Genomic DNA, 21,640 nt, shown 5'->3' with positions numbered 1-21,640 from the left:
GTAATGATTTTATGTAAGATAACATATCACAAATATAGAAGATCAATTGAACATGATTGAAAGACCAGTAGAACATATTAATTCTTGGTATTAATGGTTTGCTTGATAGTCTCAACTCTTTCTTTCATAGATTCCTTTGCTTGGCAATTTGGAGTCACTTTGTTACAGATATCCAATGTTGAAAGGATCTCTTTTTAGCCATTTCTTTTTTCAGAGAGATCTAAAGGTGATCACATGCATCTAGTCAAAAAAATTTGTCCATTAGGAATTATTAGAGCATCTAATGTAACTCCTACGTGCTCAATTGAATGTCCAATTAAGCAATGGTTGTTGAGAACTTGGGAATTGTGATAGAATTGGAGATATCTCTGAATCTGAGATCCAACCAACTCTATAGTGAAACCTGAGTAATTGCAACTCTCAAATACTCAAAATATACAATTTAACAGCATCCAGAAACCAAATTGATACTGTAGTCACTATTACATTTTTAAAACCAAAACCCCACCAATCCCATATAAGAAACAGAACTCTCGAAGGTCACATTATTGAAAGAATTTCTCAACATCTGCGAAAAAAAAATAACAACGTAAATATCAAAACCTACAAAGCAAAAAAACCTCAAAATAAGAATGAGAGAAGCAACGAAGCAAAATCCAACCAGTGGTAAGAGCCTTGATTGTCCCAGCGTGCCTTCATCTGAAACCCTTAAAGACTTCTTTAACCGATCGAGGATTATGAAACCCTAAGCTCCTTTCATACCTGAGACAAGTTAGAGGGTTAACCCAACATTAGATACGATAAACCCATAAATGAATGAAGAAAATCGAACATTTAAAAGTATGGATTAAAAAAAAAATGAGATTGAAAAAAAAAATTAGAAGATAAGAAGTGCATTATAGGATCAAGGAGTGAAGACGAATACCTTAAATTAAAACAATGGATACGAAAAGAAAAAAACTAAAGAACGGTATAAAAAACCTTACAATAGCTTACCTGGAGCCAAAGGAATAATAGAGAAAATGAGCTCTTGGAGCTCTCTTAGAGCAGATTGTGAGCTTTGGGAGAGAAGACCAAAGAGGAGATACAATTCTCTGATTTTGCTACCTAATAAATGGGAGAGAAGAGGGAATATTTTATTTACTAATAAATAAGATAAGAGACGTAATAAATACATGGGGAGAGAGATTCTATTTCCTAATGAAGGAGAAGGAGGGAAGAGGGAAGAGTTTTTTTACTAATAAATAGAATAAGAGAAAGATTGGGAAGGTAAGAGATAGAGAGAGAGAGAGAGAGAGATTTATGGTTTTGCTTTCTAATGGTAGAGATAGGAACGTGTGTGAAAGAGAGAAAAAAAGATTTCTAATTTTGCTTTCTAATAAAAGGGCGAGAAGAGGGAAGATTTTATTTACTAATAAATAAGATAAGAAACGTATCAAAAAATTAATAAATACTTGGGGGGAGAGAAATTCTATTTCCTAATGAAGGAGAGGGAAGCATTTCTATACTAATAAAATAGATAAAAGAAAGATTTGGTGGAAATATTCTGAGCAATTGTTGTAAGAGACAAAAAATTGAGAAATCCTGAGATATTGTAATTGATTTTTTTGTCTTCTCTGTGGTATATATAAGGAAGAATTTCATGCAGTAAAAACCTTTAAAATCGATGAAAGATCATTAAAAGATACCATTTTTATGCAATAAATCTCTCTATGATTTTGTGCCTATTTTTTTTTATCCCTTTAATACGTAATAATTATAATTAATGACACCCCTTTTTCCTCCACGTTTAGAGAGAGTGAGTGAGAGAAAGAGAATTATAGAGAGAAAATACCCCTTTCCTCCACGTTTAGATTTTGTAAGGGATGGAATGAGAGATTTTAGGAGCAGTTTTTTTTTTTATGGTATATCTCTCTCTATATTTACCTTTTTGATATTTCCATAATTATTTATAATTCTCTTTATGGAGAATCTCTCTCCATTGTGCTCCACGTTTTTTTCAAAGAGGATGAGAGAGAGAGAGAGAGAGAGAGAGAGAGATTTAAGGAAGAATAGTATATGCCTTTTTTTTAATCCTTTTTAATATTTAATTAATTATTACTCTCTCCTTTCTCCTACAAATTTAGAGAGAGAGAGAGAGAAAATAGAAAATTATGGAGATTTTATTATTATTAATATATTTTTTTTGGTATATCTCTCTCCATAATTGTTCATTCCATCATCATTTTCCATAATTCTCTCTATTTCTCTCTCCACTCTCCCCCTTTCTCCTCCGCTTTTAGAGAGAGTGTGAGAATTATAGAGTTTATTATTATTATTTGTTTCATCTTCCATTTTGAGGGGTGAGAGGGATGAGTGGGTTTAGGGTTTCTAATTATATGTTTTTTTAATACTTAATAATAATTATAATTATATGGCTTTTTAATACTCCACTCTCCCCCTTTCTCCTCCACGTTTAAAGAGGGAGAGAGTGAGAATTATAGAGTTTCTTATTATTATTTGATTTATCTTCTATTTTTAGGGGTGAGAGGATGAGTGGGTTTAGGGTTTATAATTATATGTCTTTTTAATACTTAATAATTATAATTATATGCCTTTTTAATACTCCACTCTCCTCCTTTGTCCTCCACGTTTAGAGAGAGAGAGAGAGAGAGAATTATAGAGAGTCTATTATGATATTTGTTTCATATTCCATTTTAAGGGGTTTTTGGTCATTTGAGAATTTTTTTTGGTAGATGCAAATGGTTTTTTAGTCATTTTGAAAAAATAAACCAAAGACAGGGAGTACGTACTTTTATATAGTAGTGTGATATATATTTTGATGAAAAGATCCTATGAGGAGTCATAAACTCCATAAGGAGGTAAAGAGAAGACTCACAAAGGAGTCAATTGGGGTCATTGGGCCACACTTTGGAGAAAGCACATAATAATTAGGGAGCTTAATATGGAGTGTAGGAAGTCTTTGCCCCATGTATAATTAGGTTATAAACAACCTCATAGAACACATAGAGGAATAGATTTCATTCTAAGCAGTCCACCTCATTGTACCATGTGGAAGGATGATGCGACAATTTCAACCATCGGAAAGAGGGGACATGTTCTCAACCCATTGTCAAACCACAAAGCCTATCTAAATCATGCATAGGAAGTTGCTCTTTGTCTGGGAGTGTGGCCTACGCCATCATTCCTTATGTCTATCTTTCTTATTCCCGAAACAAATGACAAAGATGTCTTTTTTTTTTTTTTTTTTTTGTACAAAAAAGAAGGAAAGAGATGGACACATGGGAACATTAGTGCATGCCACACTCCTAGACATAGTTTTTTTGTTGTTAAATCTAGAGTGTGGATCAAGTTCTCGTACGAGAACTATTGTCGTACGCCCTGATCTGCACACATGGGATCCACTACAAGGCTTTTCCTTATGTGGATTCCATATGTGTAGATCAAGAACTCACGAGAATGGTTCTCATACGAGAACTTGGTCTGCTCTCTAAATCATATAACCTCATGTGTAGTAATATGCCTACTTGCCGCATATATAATTAGGTTTTTAACAACCTCATAGAACACATAGAGGAAAGGATTCTATTTTAAGCAGTCCACCTTATCGTACAATGTGGAAGACTGATGCAACAACTCCAACCATTAGAAAGAGAGGACATATTCTCAAGTCAGTGTGAAACCTCGAAGCCTAACTATATCATGGAAAGTTGGTATTTGTCTGAGGGCACGGCCTACGCCAGTACTCCTTGTGTCTATCTCTTTTCATTTATAAACAAGGGGCAAAGATATCTTTTCAAAAGAGGAGGAGAGAGATAGATACATAGGAGTGTTGGCATAGTAGCATGGGTACGTGAATTGAGTGATGCACCCTCTTGCTACTCCATGCACTACAAAACTAGAATGCACCTTCTTGTAGTCAAATTTTTAAGCCTTTTTGTGCTATTGGGGTATACTTTATTTGAGTAGAAATTCGCATATGAGGAGAGACCACAGGGTCCATCTATCCATGAAATTTAGGTCAACATATATGTATGTCTGCTCACAAAACACGAAGAGTAATTGATCGGATTCGTGGGAGTTCTTATGAAGAAACACTTATGATACTCGAACTTATGCCTTATCAAGCATGTTATCCCATTTTTAAATTGATTTATTCTGCAGCAGCAAATGCTAGTCACAATAGGGGTTTCGACAATGGTATTGTGATCATTTGTCCTATATATGTGCAAATAAAAATCAGGCAGACCTTGACTCGGATAGTTAGAGCATAAGCCTAAAAGACTTGAAGAGGCTCATTCAAGAACAAGGAAAATTACATTGTGATTTGGCTTGAATATCGACGAACAATACATCAATGGAAAGGTTAGTTCGGTAAGTTTAGTGAATTCTCTTCTATATTTATAGAGAATCAAAACTATCTTTCTTGAAAAATGGAAGAAAAAGCTACTTCGTTAGGAGTTAAAAAACCTACCCCATTAAATTGCTAAATAACATATATTTGGGCTACATAGAAACCTTTTCTTGGTGGATTGTAGAGAAAATGATTAAATATTTTTAGAAAGAAAATGTATTACAAGAAACTCAAATATTATGGAAATGGATTTTGATAGATAGATACAAACACATATATAAAATATATCCAACAATCCAAACCTTTGGAAGGATCCCCTTCACATTAAATGAAAAGAAATATCATTCACAAATCATAATTAGAAAGGAAATATTTAACACAACACTCATTCCTCAGAAGCTGGCGAGTTGTTCTTACGAGTATAGGAGAAAAGCTTCTGCAACAAGGATTGAATGAATCCCCCTGAACTGTTATTGAAACGATAACCCATCATTGAACTTGCATTAATCATCTCATAATATTTCTCCACTTCTTCACAAACCCCAGAGAAGTAAAAATCATTCAAAGGTATAGTAACCTCTTCAAGAAGTTTGTTAAATAATTCAGCTACCTTCTCAGGTCGACCAATGAAGTTGTCAATAATTCCATTCTTCTCAAGCAACTCAACATCCTTGGGAGAGACAATGAGACCATCCATGAGGGTTGCATAAGCTGTCATATATTTAGTACAATCACTATGACATTGTTCAAAGGCAATGAGATTTCTAAGGAGAGACTCAGTCCAATCTCCAATTCTTATAGGAGGGATTTTCAAAGTTTCAAAGCTGAATGTTATGTCAAACAAACAAGTTTGTGAGCCCAAACTAAACTTGACATGGGCTGCTTCATGAAGCTCTGTTGCACTATGGATACGTCTAAATTTTCCATGATTTTCTGAAATCATTGGAGTTGATGGGAGATGGGCATGTCTTAAAAGATCAAGAAAATGCTTTTTTCCTAGAGGGTCATCTTCAGATTCTTCATTCTTTGCCAATTTTTCCAAATCTGATACATTCTGATGATGCTTAGCCGGCCGTTGATGTAGCAGGATTCCACGAAAGAATAGCTCGGCAAGCTCAATGAGGGTGTTAGCACGAACTTCGGCATTACCACGATTGACAAGTATCTTTAATTTCTGAAGAACAAAGAGAGGAAGCTGGTTTTCGAGTAAGATGAGATCTCGCATTATGGTTCGAGACATCCATGTCTTACTCAATATGGGATCATCGCGGTATTGTTCCCATTTATCCCTCCTAAGGAAAAGTTCAACTATGAAGCAACCATCAATTACAAGCATCTTGATCAAATCATCTTTCTTAAGGTTGATGATTTCTGAATAACATTTGCGAACTCTTTCTTCCAATTCTGTCATGGCATTGACATAATCAACTAAGGTTACTTGAGAAGTTCGCCCTAGAAATTCATTGAGGTACTGTAGTTTGTGGGCTTCCATGGGCTTTAAGTGTTCCTTTTGAGAATGGAAAGGGCCAATTGAGACCAAGCGAGGTGTGTAAGCTTCTGGCTTTACTTTACGTAGCATCTCAGGAACTCGGTATATAGTACAATTGGATGGCAATGTAGGGACTTGTTTTAGATCCTTCCTTATTGCTTCCGCCACTGAATTTGTGGCAGCCATTGTGGGTTTCCTTAAAATTTCAATAACCAGAAGAAACACACTACAAGAGCAAAACCCGAACCCGAATTAATATATCAAATTTTGTGTTTTGCCAGAGAGAGAGAGAGAGAGAGAGAGAGAGAGAGAGAGAGAGGAGAGAGAGAGAGAGAGAGAGAGGTTTTCATCCAATGGTTGGTTTTACTAAAGATGTCTTTCCACATGACTTAAACAATATCAAGTATGCTGAAAAGCAGCTCAACATGGACTGTGTTGAAAGTCCTTGCCTAATGTATAATTAAGGTCCAAATGACCTTTGCTAAACACAAAGAGGAAGGCCTTCCTGAGCAGTCCATCTTATTGTGCCATGTGGAAAGATGATGACCATTGAAAAGAGAAGACTTATTTTGGAACCAATGCCAAACTTCAAAGCTTAATTAAATCATGCACACACTTATGTGGAGTTGCATGCATACTTGAATTGGCCATATTCACCCTCTTAGTATTCCATGCACTACAAAACTAAAGTGTTGGGCCATATAGGAAACCCTTCCTTGGTGGGTTATAGGGTAATCCATTGAATATTTTAATATATATATATATATATATTAAAATATAGAAGGGGGGAGGGGAAGGTAACAACTAGGAAACTTGGACTCGAGACCTCCTATTGAGTATGAACTTATCGCACCACAATCTTACCAACTGCGCTAGGCAATTGTTATTTTTGTCTCTCCTGTTAGGAAGCTTGTTTGGGAATGAGGTCGAGTGAAATAACCAAGCAATAAGAGGATTTCACCTCCATGGTGGCTACATGGATTTCACAACCAGAGCAGGACAAACATTAATAAGGCCCTAGTTATGGTTTTATTAAAGAGAAGATAAAAACAGGAAACTACTATTAGTAAAAAGAACATCAAAGAGGTAGGTAGTATGCTTACAATTAGTGCACTTTGTGGCCGCCGATTGCCGGTTCTTGTGACCGAGCTCCTTTGGTGAGATGGGTTTTGTTTGGATTGCCTCTTTCTCTCTATATATAAGTATAGGAGTTATGTGTTTGCTTGCATTGAAGGAAAAGTTGTGAGAAGGGTAGGAGTTAAGGACAGTTGGTATTGAGGGAAGAATCCATGAAATGGGCACTCGAATATGAGTTTACCCACATTAGATTAAAGCTTCAGATGTGAGGCTACCTAGAATCTAAAAAACTTTGGTATTGGGGGAAGAATCCATGAAATGGGCACTGGAATATGAGTTTACCCACATTAGATTAAAGCTTCAGATGTGAGGCTACCTAGAATCTAAAAAACTTTGGGCAATTGTAAATTCTCATCTTTGTGACCAAGGAAAGGTTTGGTCTTTTTCACAATAAGAGAGCGAGAGAGCAGATTGCATAGTTAATTCAGAATTTAATCTATTCATTTTCCAGACAAAGCAGTGCTTAAAGTTATAATAAGCCAAGGATTCATTGATAGTGGTCAGATTTAACTCCAAGTGCCACCATCCTCTTTTCAATAAAATCCAAATTGACATTTGAAAATCAGGTTTATGTGTTACTTATAAAGGGTTTCCTACTGCTTTTCACCAATCTAAAAAGGCCTTTTTAACCCCAAGGGGATAGCCGAGTTGGTAAGGGACCTTCACCTCAAGAAGTATGTGGTTCTAAATTCAACTCCTCTCACCTCATTGGAGCCACTCATATGAGGGTATTTAGTGCTCTTCATAGCTTTCGGTGAAAATTGAATAATTCTCATTCGACCCTAATATGACACGGTCCATGTGATCGTGGGGATCAATATAACCTACAGAACTAGTCAAGCCAAAGGCCTGGATATCCATCATCAGCAAAAAAAATAAAAAAATAAAAATACCCTTTTCTCCTCTACTGTTGAGAGAATTCAGTAACAGCTATATGATTGGAAGGAAAATCTTCTCTTTGCGGCACAGCTGGTAAGGAGATCTTCATTAAGTCTATTGCTACATCCATTCCCCTTTATGCCATGTTCATGTTCTTGCTACCCTCTAGTAAAGAGTGCATTCCCTTGTGTTTTCATCAGATCTTATTGTCTTCAGCCATTTTCTAAAACCTGACTTCTTTTAATGCACTTTCATTACTATTTTAGTTCAGTAGAAGGTCAATTCTATCAAGTCTAAGGTTTCTAGAAGCAGAACCGGGATCAAATCAGTTGGTACCAACTGATTCCAATCCGAATTGGCTGGACTCAGAGCAGAATCAGCAGGATTTGGCCAAATGAATCACGACTGATTCATCAACAGATCAGGAATCATAGTTTTGAAATTGCAATCTCAAAAATTGATAATGAAACCCCATCCAAAGGCTCAACATTTTCTCAAAATCTATGCAAAAATGATTTGAGAGCTCTTGAATTTCACAGGTATTCAACAGAAGCCATAAATCATCTCCAGGCACTTAAAAGCACAGGTGAACCAAAGCAGTTTGTTTTGTTTCACCAGTACTACTTTCAAGTGACTGGAGAGGAACCATGCCCACGGACAGGATACTGAAATGTTTCCTCTAGTTGCTTATTTTCATTTAAGAGATCTGGATGTAGTTCCAACTAGTTTTAAATGAGTTTTGGTTTCCCTTGGCATTTCGAAGTCCATTGTGTAAATCAAGTCTCTGTTAACATTTAACTGAACAAAAGATCCCACGGTAAAGGATATGACGTAGAAACACCAACACCACAAGGGATCATTTGAAAGCAGCTATATTTCAATCTATCTAAAAAGATATGAGTAAATTGGGGTGCAGGGGAGGGGGGTTGAAGGAAAGATGAACTTTCAATTATCCATCACCTGGGCCAGCTCTATGAACAGAGTAAGTTGTTCAACTTCAATTCCATCAATGTAGTAGGCAAAGATAATCAGTATCCCAGATAACTTGGATCACCCACATACTCAGCAATTTGTTCCAGGCGCACATTAAGCATTGAATGTGTATCTGCATCTTGGATAACACCAGTTTCTTTCTCAATATTCTTTTCCACAAGGCTTCCAAACACACCCTTATGCTTCCCATAGAGAACAAGAACAGGGCCACCACGCCTTGGAAGTGCTGTCTCAAGAATTTCTTGATCAACACCTTGGATTAGCTCCCTGTTCTCATCCATGGATATGTCACAAGTAGTTGGACCTACAACATCCACAACCTCTCCCTTCTTCAAGTAAACCTTCCCTCCTCTGAAATCTTTACTAACAATTCTAACTCGAATATGACTTGTAAGCCAAGAAATTGTTGTTCTCCTCTCTTCTTTCCTACTTCGGTTATTGGAATGATATGCATCACTGTGTCTCAGTTCTTCACCTCTTCTTCCCCCTTCTCTTCGCCTTTCATCATCTTTTCTTCTACGGTCTCTGCCTCTGGATCTGTCTCCTCTTTCATGCCTATGATCCCTTCTATCTTCCTGGCTCCTGTCCTCTTTCAACTCTTGATGAGCCCTAGGCTCCCGTGGGGGAGGCATATTATCAACCTGAGCCTGCAAGTGCTCAATCTTCTCATTAGGCCCTTTCTGTGGAACATTCTGTGCATTGGAATCACATTGGTGGTTCTTTCCATCTGGCATATCGTCCACAAACCCTAACCCCGTCATCCCAGTTTTCCTTGTATACTCAACAACCTTCACGTCCTCCTTGGCATTTCTTCCGATGCCCCTCCCTTCTTGCCATCCATACCCAGCAAGTAATGCTGCCCCAAAACCCTCAACAGGAACATCTACAAACTCGTCAAATCCTCGATCGTCGGGCAGATTCTTCATATCCTCCTTGAATCTCAGCAATGTCAAATCTTCACCGGGTCCAGATCGGGCAGGAGGATCCACTTCCATCTTATCTTTGTCATCCTGGCTAATATTGGTTTCCTTATCTTGTCTGAGATTCAGACCATAGGACATGTCCGAATCAGGTATTCCAGCAGTCGAGGGAGCTTCAACCTCAAAGCCAACACCAAGGTCATCGGCAGAAGAGCGAACAGGAAGATCAAGGTTCTTCATTTTCTTCAGGGGTCTCCATTCGTTAGGCTTAGGTGGAATTACAAGCTTTTTCGAATGATTCAGGCTTTTTGAGGGGTCAAATTCTGTCACGTATTCATGCTTGACTTCTCCATCTTCTTTGGAGTTGTCTTCTTTGAAATTCTCAGCGGGCTTGTGTTGACTTGGCTTGGAAGATGCTTTCGATGGGAGAGAGAATGAGAGTTTCATGCTTTCTTACTACCTCTCTCCTTACAAAACAAGCTACAAAGAAAGATGAGAGAATTAAATTAAAACCTTGCTTACTTGTCCCAATAAAAATATTGTATCTACAGTTTTCTTTCCGAAACAGATAAGAAAATAGAAAAGAGGAGTCTAGAGCATGGTTAGTAAGTTTGGGTAAGGCAAAAAATCAGGTACCGATATGTCCGGGTATTAAACAGACCAGGCGGCAATAATACTTTTTAAAAATCCGGCAAAATAAAATGTGTACATAATAATACAGTACGTGTTTGATACGAGTTTAATAAAGTTCCACTGTAACAATCCGGGATTTAAAAAAAACGGCATATATTCATCGAGCTCCAGACATGTACATCACCTAATAAACAAACTAGTAAAATGTAGACAATAATTTTATCAAAATGAAGCCTCACAACTGAAATAAACACAATAGAATAGCTGAATACTTAATCCCCTATTGCATTCCATAAGTTTACCATATAACAAATCAAAGTATGAATGACATCATCTCTCCAAACACAAAAGTAATGTCTGATGTGTTATAGAACAATGAAAAGCCCACAACATATTATCTATAACAATGAAATATATATTTCATCCATCATAAAACCCATGAAATCCACAAAATACAATTCATGTCATAAGGAAGAAAAGACATCCATTGTTCACATCTGATAGTACCAGTAATGCCTAAAACTAGTTCATGCCAGCCACCAAATGTGCCTCCAAACAAGTCAAAATGCTTTATACTGATAGTTGCAGAATCAAACTTAATTTTAATCGACTGTCCAAGTAAAAATTGAAATCTAGTAATTGTTATGTGGAATGGACAGAGTCCTATATATCAGAGTCTTCACAAGGCAAAACTGAGAAAACACAAACACATGAAGCTGTCTAGGAAACGCTCTAAACAGCTATTGGACATGGACAGAATCCTACATATCAATCCCCATAATTGGTTAATTATTCGATTATGAAAGCTTATGTTGGTTCCTTTCGCTTTCGAAGCACATACATTTGAGCTTCATTTGGAGTACTATTAGGTTTAAAAATAAGAATAAGAGGCCACAATCGAATGACCACTATCATAGAAGCTTTCTACCAGACCCTTGAAAGAAGCTATGGAATACTCCCTGTTTAAGGAATACTTAAAAAAATTAGCAGCCATTTACTGACTATGTTCCAGGTCAGATTTGATTCCTAAAGCAGGGGATGGGATCAGGTTTTATTCCTGAAACATTAGCAGCCACAAGTTGATAATTGCATTCAATCATCAAACCTGTCACATTTTAGTGAAATAAGCCCTGTTTCAGCCATAGATACAGAGTCAATAGCTGCCCATCCTTTGCAAGAAAACTGGATAAACTGAGGTAAGATAGCAGTAGAAACCAGAAGAAACATCCAAAAGTGTAACGCCCCGGCCCCATTAACCTTGCACAATATTGTCCTCTTTGGCTCATGGATCTCAAGGCTTTAAAACGCGTTGTGCCATGTTAAGGAGGCTAGAGGTTATTAACTAGCCTAGTAATCTCTCCTTAGGCGATGTGGGACTAAAGTTTGCACACTCTCACCGATCTCTCAAACTCCTTGGTACTTGCTGTATTCTTGGTGGGGGACACCTCACCGATCTCCTAGGCGAGTCTGGTACTCGTCGTATTCTTGGGTCGTCACACTTCTCCCCTTTCAGCAAAGCGTCCCCCCTGTGGCCTCACACGCTGTCGGAGTCAGCTCTGATACCATTTGTAACGCCCCGGCCCCATTAACTTGCACAATATTGTCCTCTTTGGCCCATGGGCTTCAAGGCTTTAAAACGCATTGTGCCATATTAAGGAGGTTAGAGGTTATTAACTAGCCCAGTAATATCTCCCTAGGCGATATGGGACTAAAGTTTGCACATCCTCATCGATCTCCCAAACTCCCTGGTACTTGCCGTATTCTTAGTGAGGACACCTCACCAATCTCCCAGGTGGGTCTGATACTTGTCATATTCTTAGGTCGTCACAAAAGTCACTTGAAACAAAAAACCTACCTCACATTTGATATTGTATGACAAGTCCAATAAAGAGGGAAAATGACTTTGTTCAACAAGATGAAAATATCCCACCAGAACTTTTAACAATTGAATTTAAAACAAAATTTTACTTTTGGTCCCTCCTCTTCACAGCCAACATGAGGAGAATTTTTGCTTCACATATGGCTGGTGCTCTAACCAAGTTGTTGCAGTGGAGAGATGTAATCACTAAACTGTCCTCTTTTATTTATTTATTTATTTTTTTGTGTGAGGGTGCATATGAGTGTCTAAAACAACTTTTGCTAGAGGCATCAAAGACACAGGCTGAAGGTAAGAGGAACTTCTGATCTCTTCTAATAGACAAAGAAAACCAAATCAATAATCACACCCAAAACAGCTTGTTGGACAATGAAGACACAAAAATAATGAGAAAAAGAAGGTTGAGAATTAGCTACAACTTGGAACTGGTCTAATGCGACAATACTCACAAGTCTAGAGGCCCTAGATGAATGAAGCGGTACAAACAAAGTAGGAGGGAGAAGGGGCCGCTGCAATCATAGGTACTGTTGCAGATGGAGACAGAGAAGACAAAGGGGGTTGACTCAATCCCCTTGGACGTAGACTTGCCACTGCACAGGGTACTTGCTGCTACAATCATTGCCTATACAGAGGAAGAATAAAATTGGATTAGGGTTCGACACCTAACTCTAGAGAAGAAAGGGACGATGGCCAATGGGTGAATGAAATCGGTATTTTGGGGTTTGGTATTGATTTTGTTTTTCACCCCCTCCCTTTTTTTAAATTAAAAAAATGTTCTATAAGGCGTATTACAAACAACAACAACAAAAAACATAACTTTATCCCAACTAAATGGGGTCAACTACATGGATCCAATATAAAAACGAGAATCAAGAAGTAATGAAATACGGGAAAATAAGTGAAAAGGGACTAAGAGAAGCAAATAAGGTAGAAATCCAAGATGAATCACCAGAACATCCCTTACACAGAGTCTGCTATCCAGATCCTAGTCCTTCACAAAACTCTATCCATGGTCATACTAGAGTCAAGCCCCACCATATGCATTTCTTTTCTCACCACTTCATTAATAGTCATTTTAGGCCTACCCCTCCCTCTTTTGGCTCCCTCCAAATGAATCTGCTCAATTTTCCTTAGTACAGCCTCTACAAGTCTCCGTTGCACATGGCCATACCATCTCAACCGGTTTTATAAGGAGTATTATGCACATTTAATACTTGTTATAAAAACACGTTTTTCCCGTATAAAGGACAAAGTTTGCAAACCAATAAGAAGGATGAGAGAGGCCAAAAGTAGAAAACACTTCCAATTTTTTAAGCAATATAGAAATAAAGTTAAGAAGGAGGACATGAGTATACTTACCAATTATGAATTCGAAATGGAGAAAAAAAGGGCACAGATACATAAGAGTATTAACTGGATCTAGCTGTCCAAAATACTTTAAAAAAAATTTGTGCTAAAAAATGCATACGAATATATTACGGTACACGTTTAATACATTTTTATTCACTACACAATAGGCATATATACATCATGCAACAAATAGAATAATAACATGTAGAATATATTTTTTTTCAATTTCTAACCAAACCCCCCCCCCCCCAAAAAAAAACAAATTTATCAATAAGAGACCTTTCAAATGAAATAAACACAATATAATAGCTAAAACTTAAACCATTCATACATCCCATAGATTATCATAAGCAATGTATCAATTGCATAGTCATCTCAGTAGGACTAGCCCAACATTTTGTAGCTTCTTGTGGAAAGTGCTTGTTAATGCTATAAGCACTAAGGACAAATTGCAATCATTTTTATCAGTGGACCCTTATTGTTGTTTCTGCAAAAATGAGATAGAGAGGTTCTATTCTTCATCCGATCTGTGTGGGAGCCCTATTGATTAATCCTCTTCATAATGTTGTCCTTTCTATTGAGGATTACCAGGGATTATCACATGGGATAGAATATCTTTTGATCTATGATGGCAGTTTTTAGCCTTCTTCAGGAAGTGTAGGTTGGGCGTCAATTCTGCTATGTAACACTCAGTTTATTGTGGTTTCCATAAACAATGGTCTTATAGGGACATCATAAGAATAGGAGATATGGGGAGTGCTTCAAGGGCAACAGTGAGTAAAGGAGCAAGGCCGGGAAAGAGTAACGATTTGGACAGATTGTAAGCAGGTGGCTAAATGGATCATGCAAGATACTCAAGAAGGGTGGAAGGGTGGCATTGGGGAGATTTTAATATTTTGCCAGATTTTCCAGTACTAATTAAGTATTTTAATGCAGTTAATATTCAAAAAACAAAGTAGGGATGTTATTTCTATTTCCCATAAATGGACCTAAGGCTAGAACAGAAAAGTTGGGTCTTAATTTATTTATTAATTTTGGGTAGAAGAAAAGTTGGTCTAACACTAATTAAATTTCTATTTAATAAAAAAACCACACGCAAAAACACACACACACACACACATTAGTAGGACTAACGATTAGCAGGATTAAAGATGACATACAGCATGTAAACACAGCAAGTTGGTATACAAAGTATCAAAGAAGCAATACTCAGTATACAAGTAATACAAGCAACTCCAGACTCCAGTACACAAGAAGGCCATCAAGCAAAACAAAATCTTATCATTCTGCATCCCATAGGCCATACAATTGAAAACCAAACAAAACCCGTGCAATCAAGGAACTTAGTTAATGGGCTTTTGTGATCACAACGACATTTCCTTATATATCAAAGAGGGGTCAAACTTGTGATGAGAAGTTTATTTTTCCTTTGCAGGTCAAAAGAGAAGCAGATTAGTCCAACCAAGGAATTTTGTGAAATCAGAATAAAACCACCTTCTATTATTTACCTATAAAAAAACCGGCTGCATAGCTCACAAACCATTCACAATAAACAGAACTTCACAAACCCACTCCTAAATCTTCCTATTGAAAACGGGAGAACAGATTATGGAATCAAGAAAACCAGCCAAACCTTTCATGGACCATATAGATAAAAATAGAGGACTAAGAAAGAAGCTGCAAGAGAAGAGGAGAGAGCAGCAATTCCAAAAATATCAAACCCAGTCAAATAAGGGTCGCATATCTAACGAAATCATCATTATATACACCCAAAAAAAAAAAAACGATAATTAAACCACAAACCAATCAAAACCTAGACAAATAATAACCCCCACCCGGAATCTTGTCAGAAACGATATCAAATCCTTGAGATTCAATTGAAGGGATTGCGAAGTAATCTATCAACCAAGGGAAATTGAGCAAGAGAGAGCGAAATTCTTTTGGGGTTGGGTGGAGAGAGAGAGAGAGAGAGAGAGAGAGAGAGAGAGTGAAAATTTGGGGATAGAGAGAGAAGAGGTATAGAAATAGATGCGGGGGGGGGGGGAGGAAAATAGAGAGAAGGGACTAACCTGATCAAACGAGTGTGCGAGGGCGTCCGGCGAGGGAAATGAAGAGCTGACGGCGGCTAGAGAGAGCCCTAGCAGTCCCAGGGAGCGAGCGGCACTAGGGTTTGACTTTGCAGCGGGGAGGAAAGGGGCAAAGTGACGCTTAGGTAGAGAGTAACCAGGGTTATCGAATTTTTTTGGTCGGAAAATCTGTTTGCAAGCAAGGGTGGTTTCATATTTTTGTTCCCTTTTTACCCTTAATTATGTTTATTATGTTCTTTGTGAATGGGTGTTCATTTTGTAATTGCACTCTCCCCCTTCTCTCCTTCTCTCCCTTCTCCTTCTCTGTCTGGAAGGAGCACTCAGTGACTGCAGGGCGGGTATGACGGCCGGCAAAATCTGGATTTCGATTCTGAGTTTTCCGATCCGGTTTCATATGTATGGTCCAAGGGTATAATAGTAAAAAAACTGATTTTTCTTTAAAAAATATGGATGGATTAGATGTTCCGAAACCGTATCGAAATGGTTTTGACCTTGACTGATCTTATGATCATTCCCATGTTTTAGAACCTTGCTTGGAATCAGTCCGATAACCCTAGAATTGGTCATTTGATCTGAAAATTCATTGATTCAAGGGAATCTTGCAAAACAGCGAAAATCAGGTTCAGTCTTAGTGTGATTCGACTAATTTCCAATCCAATTCACCGATTTTGAAACTCATATGATATAGCAATGGTGCTGTTGAGGCAGAGTAATGCAGATTGTAGAACACCATTTCCTGCTTACTTGTGACATTTTTTTTTTCTCTTCATTGTGAGAATTAGGGTCTTGAACCCTAGAGTGTGATGAATGCTTAATCGTTGATTGTGTTAAGCAGCTTATTTGAGGGCATTTTTAGATGTGCCATTGTTATAAGTTTGCATAAGTGTTTTTTTGCCTAGGGATGAAATCTTCTGTTTCTATGATGCTTATTCAAGTGTAATAATCCTCAATTACACTCCGAATGTGTTATGGTAAAAATATATGCACCAGTGACATCTCGGCACGTGGAATTAAGGTCCAAACTAGACAAGGCAAGGTCGAATCACTAGACCCAAACTATTGGACCAGATTCAGAGATCAAGAAAGGTGGACCAGGACCAACCTATGGATCGGTTATCCCTAGATTATCGGACCCATGGCTCGGCTACTATGACTGAGATACCTATAGGAGTAACCAAGAGACCGAGCTACTTGAGGGCACTCTGGAGACCTTCGGCTAAAGATCAAAAGGGAATTCATATCCATAGTTTGTCAACCGAGCAACTGAGCTGCCATTATTCAGAGAATCATCTCCATAAACAAAGGAAACTTGCTCACTATAAGGAATCTCACTACTAATGAAATAGATAACCTCCAAGCAAGGAGCAAAGGTGACTAAAAAGCAATCCTAAACATATATATGCTATTTAGCACGATCTTCCCTATAATCTTTTCAATTTCCATTTAGACCAGGGCCACAGGTGATAGGGCAACGGCAAGAGTTTCTAGTGAGTAACGCAAATATGCTTTGTTTAATCTCTTCTACTTTTGTCAACCCACTCTATTTCGTCTCAATTTCCAGTCTTCTTTATGGTATTGCACTAACAAAATCCGCTTATTTTCCTATCTGTGTGGGTGATCCTGGAGTCCACTAGTTATAGTTTTGGCTCTTAACCCAAGTGGCTGATTCTACTTAAATTCCTCATTTTGGTGATTAGTCAAGCTCATTTTTTTTTCAAGGATAATGACCACCCTACCTCCATAGAAGGCAAAAATCCTACCATTGTTGATGCTTTTACTCGCACTCCCATTGATCCCATGTTGCCTTCTAAGGAACATTTTCCCTTATATCAAATATGGGAAAAAAAATTGTGTTCGAAAACATATATAACCTACGTTAGTGCTCTCGTGTTTATCTCTTTCCTTCCCCCATGAAAAGATGTCACTAGCCTAGATACAGAACCATTTAGTGATTAGTTGTGTTTAATTGAGAAGAAGAGAGAAATAAACACAGAGTGTTACTAGCCTAGAGACAGAACCATTTCCTATCAAATATTTTCGTTGTATTTTCCACTATAACGACCCTTCCCTCTTGAGGCTTGACTTTTCAGCATGTCTTACAGAATTTACTTTCCCACATGGGTAAAAACTTAGCTTGCGTGCATTGAAGAAGGTGGGCTTAAGTTTGTGCCTAGTTTGGGTTCTTATGCATATTTAATTCCCTTTAATACTGTTAATGGTAATAATTAGCATATAAATCTTGGTACAAACGGTAATCTTATGAGTGAAAGTTTGGTCTTGACAATTCGAACTCATCCTGAGGGCCAAGTTTTTTGACCCTGAGGGCGGGTTAGGGTTGAAAAACTCCAACCCTGGATCAGGGTTGGGTAGGGCTCGGGTTGAGGCCTCAGCCCAACCAACCCGACCCAACCTGGTCTGAAATTTAACCCTAAATTTTTATATTAGAATTGAGGACTCTTATTGGTATTTAATTTTTGTATAATTTTTTAATGTATAAGATATGAATAGGAAAATAAGTCAACTAAGGTTAATCCAACCATTGCAGCATACAAGGTCAACCCAAACCAGCCCAGCCTGACCTAACCTGACCCTGACATGGTCAATTAGGGCCAGGTTGGGTTGGTATGAACCATGTTGGGCATGAGCATGAACCCGTTGGCAATGTTGGGTTGGACTTGAGTTGAATTATGAGGAACCTAGGGTTGGGTTACGGTTTTAAGAAACCCGGCTCAACCCGGCCCTATTTCACCCCAGAATGATATATCTATTCTCACATATAAATAAGGCATTCACAAAACTACTTTTATGGAAACTAGGATGTGGCATTTAAGAATTTACAACTGCCCTAAGTTTTTTTAAGATTTCAGGTAACCTTACTTCTGAAGCTTTAATTTACAAAGAATATATTCAAGTGCCTAGTTCAGCTTTCACGGCATCCCTTTGCATTGCTTTACATTAACCCTTGTGTGTAGGGGGAACTTTTCATGGATTCTCTCACCCTTCTTGCAACTTTCCTTCAATGCAAGCAACATCTAATTCTCCTAGCTACTTATATATAGAAAGATGTAACCCAAAAAAAAAACCCATCTCACCAAGCTAGCTCATCTGCCAGAACTTCTCCAGCAACCTCTGGCCACAAAGTGCACTTGTAAGCATCCCCACCACTTGATGTTCTTTCATTTTTCTTACTTTTTTCTAATTTTGGTTTGCTCTATTTGTCTCCTTCAATAAAATCACTCTTTTTTTTTTTTTTAAACACCATGAATTTTATGAATAGGTAGGTATGATCTTGTTGTCCCTTACTCATATGTTAAATTTCAGCCCGAACAAAGTTTTTCATGTGGCATAATAAAATTCAATAAATAAAGACTATCAAGAGGTGCACATTAGTTTGGTAGTGCACTAAGAGCGAATATACCAATACAAAGGAGGTAATTTTTTTGTCCGGGAGCCAATCTATGTTAGAGCTCTCATGTGTCTGTCCCTCTCCTCCTCCCTTATGAAATGAAATCTCTGCTACTTATTGGAGGAGGAAGAAAATGGACCAGGATCCTCTATTGCGCGACACGACGTGTAGCACAGATTCAAGGGTTGGGAGCCCCTGCGCATCCATGCCTTGTGCTGCATGTATGAGGGCTCCCAACCCTTGGATCTACACTACCCTATAGCGCTACAGACAAGCTAGATCCGTAGAAAGAAGAGCCCTAGAAGCGTTAGCTTAGGTCATGCTCCCATACATTAAACATCTTCCCATGATTTAGTTAGGTCTTAAAGTTTGGCATGACATTTCTATCCAATGGTTGGAATTATCTCTCTCTCTCTCTCCCCTCTTTGGGTTCAAATCTTCTATGGTGAGCAATGAGTGCCAGTGAGGATCCAATCGCTAAGATGAACCTAGCATGCACCCCAGCCGTTGGATCCTCACTGCCGCTCCCTATAGAGGATTTTATGCCTCTCTCTCTCTCTCTCTCTCTCTCTCTCTCACACACACACACACACACAAACAAACAAACACATGCACATATAATTTATTGATTGATTTTTTGTTTATCTTGTAGTGTCTCTCCAACTGCATATTGAATTTTATTAAGGAAGACCACAATGTCTGGAGTTGGTATGTTGGTGGAATCAATTGAGAATGAACTAAAACAAGTACCTATATTGCCATCCAATTGCACTATATACAGAGTACCTGTGATGCTACGCAAAGTAAAGCCAGAAGCTTACACACCTCATTTGGTCACCATTGGCCCTTTCCACCGTAACAAGCAACACTTAAAGCCCATGGAAGCACAGAAGTTGCACTACCTCAAAGAATTTCTAGACAGAAATTCTCAAGTAAACTTAGTTGATTATGTCAATGCAATGACAGACTTGGAGGAAAGAGCTCGCAAATGTTATTCAGAAATCATCAATCTTAAAAGAGATGAGTTCATCAAGATGCTATTAATTGATGGTTGCTTCATACTTGAACTTTTTCTCAGAAGGGATAGATGGGAACAATACCGCGACGATCCCTTATTAAGTAAGACATGGATGTCTCGTACTATAATGCGAGATCTCATCTTACTTGAAAATCAACTTCCCTTCTTTGTTCTACGGAGATTAAAAACCCTATTCAATAGGGGTAACACCGAAGCTCGTGTTACTCACCTCACTTATCTTACTCGTACCTTCTTTGGTGAAATCATGTTACATCGATATGAAAGCTTTGGTAGGCTTTTTTTAGAAGGAATTTTTCGAGTAGCAAGGGAAAGAAATTTAATAGATTTTGAAAATTTGCCAGAGAATGAAGAAGAATCTGAAGATGAGTCCCAAGCGAAAAAACATTTGCTTGATTTTGTACGACATCTCCACCTCCCATCATCACCAATGTCGTTAGAAAATCATGGAAAATTCGAATGTATCCGTAGTGCAACAGAGCTTCATGATGCTGGCCATGTCAAATTTAAGTGGGGATCTCAAACTTGCTTATTTGAAATAACTTTCAATCGGCAAGATTTGAGTATCCCCCCTATAAAAATTGGAGATTGGACTGATTCTCTCCTTCGAAATTTCATTGCCTTTGAACAATGTCACAGTGATTGTACTAAATATGTTACAGCTTATGCAGCCTTCATGGATGGTCTCATTGTCTCTTCTAAGGATGTTGAGTTGCTTCAGAAGAATAGAATTATTGATAACTTGGTTGGTCACCCTGAAAAAGTAGCTGAATTATTTAACAAACTTGTTGAAGAGGTTACAATACCTTTTGATAATTTTTACTTTTCTGGGGTTTGTGAAGAAGTGAAGACATATTATGAGATGATTAATGCAAGCTCAATGAATTATCATTTCAACACTTCATGGGGATTCTTGAAGAGGTTTTTACCATCCCTTTTGATAATTTTAATTACTCTTCTGGTATTTGTGTAGAAGTGGAAAAATATTATGAGATGAGATGATATGTTATATATGTGAAATTAATGAGTGTTGTACAAGTCAATCTTTGTATAAATCAGAAAAAATTGTTGTAATGTATATTTTATTTATAATTATATGTGAAAATGTGAAATAGTGAATGTAAAAGATATGTAATTTTTATTTTATTTTATTTATTTTTTGAGATGAAGATCATGTACAAGCCAAGGCTTCAGCTTGATAGTGTTCAGAAGTCCAAGTGGTGGTGAGGCCATTCTATCCTACATGGAATGGATAGGCCTCTCCAGACAAGGGGGTTGGCAATGCCGTTCACTACCCTTGGAACATAGTTGAAGATAATATAAAGTGGTAAAAGATATGTAATGTAAAGTAGGTGCTTCCCACGGTTTGGATTTGGGGTCAAAGGGCATCAATGAAATGCAAAAAGAATTATTAATTGGAACAGAAATAAACATAAATAATTACACATGTACGTGCATCCACCACATAATTATTAAATCA

General features: G+C 37.7%; 3 protein-coding genes and 1 long non-coding RNA gene across 4 annotated transcripts; 1 reads left to right on the top strand and 3 right to left on the bottom strand.

The window, feature by feature from the left end:
- Nucleotides 1-365: 365 nt before the first annotated feature.
- On the bottom strand, nt 366-1,190 carry LOC122065421. The gene is made up of 3 exons (XR_006136006.1): nt 997-1,190; nt 662-762; nt 366-568 (listed from the first exon to the last, which is right to left on the bottom strand). It is a non-coding gene; the product is annotated as an uncharacterized LOC122065421 (long non-coding RNA).
- A 3,386-nt stretch (nt 1,191-4,576) lies between these two features.
- Nucleotides 4,577-7,073, bottom strand: LOC122065425 (UPF0481 protein At3g47200-like). Its single transcript, XM_042629242.1, has 2 exons — nt 6,947-7,073; nt 4,577-6,069 (listed from the first exon to the last, which is right to left on the bottom strand). The coding sequence occupies exon 2, from the start codon at nt 6,027-6,029 to the stop codon at nt 4,740-4,742; it is 1,290 nt and encodes a 429-aa protein (XP_042485176.1). The 5' UTR covers nt 6,030-6,069; nt 6,947-7,073; the 3' UTR covers nt 4,577-4,739.
- Nucleotides 7,074-8,582: 1,509 nt separating this feature from the next.
- LOC122065427 (protein MOS2-like) lies at nt 8,583-15,899 on the bottom strand. Its single transcript, XM_042629244.1, has 2 exons — nt 15,701-15,899; nt 8,583-10,252 (listed from the first exon to the last, which is right to left on the bottom strand). The coding sequence occupies exon 2, from the start codon at nt 10,217-10,219 to the stop codon at nt 8,888-8,890; it is 1,332 nt and encodes a 443-aa protein (XP_042485178.1). The 5' UTR covers nt 10,220-10,252; nt 15,701-15,899; the 3' UTR covers nt 8,583-8,887.
- Nucleotides 15,900-18,803: 2,904 nt separating this feature from the next.
- LOC122065426 (UPF0481 protein At3g47200-like) lies at nt 18,804-21,286 on the top strand. The gene is made up of 2 exons (XM_042629243.1): nt 18,804-18,866; nt 19,777-21,286. The coding sequence occupies exon 2, from the start codon at nt 19,820-19,822 to the stop codon at nt 21,131-21,133; it is 1,314 nt and encodes a 437-aa protein (XP_042485177.1). The 5' UTR covers nt 18,804-18,866; nt 19,777-19,819; the 3' UTR covers nt 21,134-21,286.
- The last annotated feature ends 354 nt before the right edge of the window (nt 21,287-21,640 follow it).

Source organism: Macadamia integrifolia, unplaced genomic scaffold (genome assembly GCF_013358625.1).
Source record: "Macadamia integrifolia cultivar HAES 741 unplaced genomic scaffold, SCU_Mint_v3 scaffold2003, whole genome shotgun sequence".
In the NCBI taxonomy this organism is placed as follows: domain Eukaryota; kingdom Viridiplantae; phylum Streptophyta; class Magnoliopsida; order Proteales; family Proteaceae; genus Macadamia; species Macadamia integrifolia.
The sequence above is the reverse complement of the archived record's forward strand: the minus strand, read 5'-3'. Positions and strand labels throughout refer to the sequence as shown.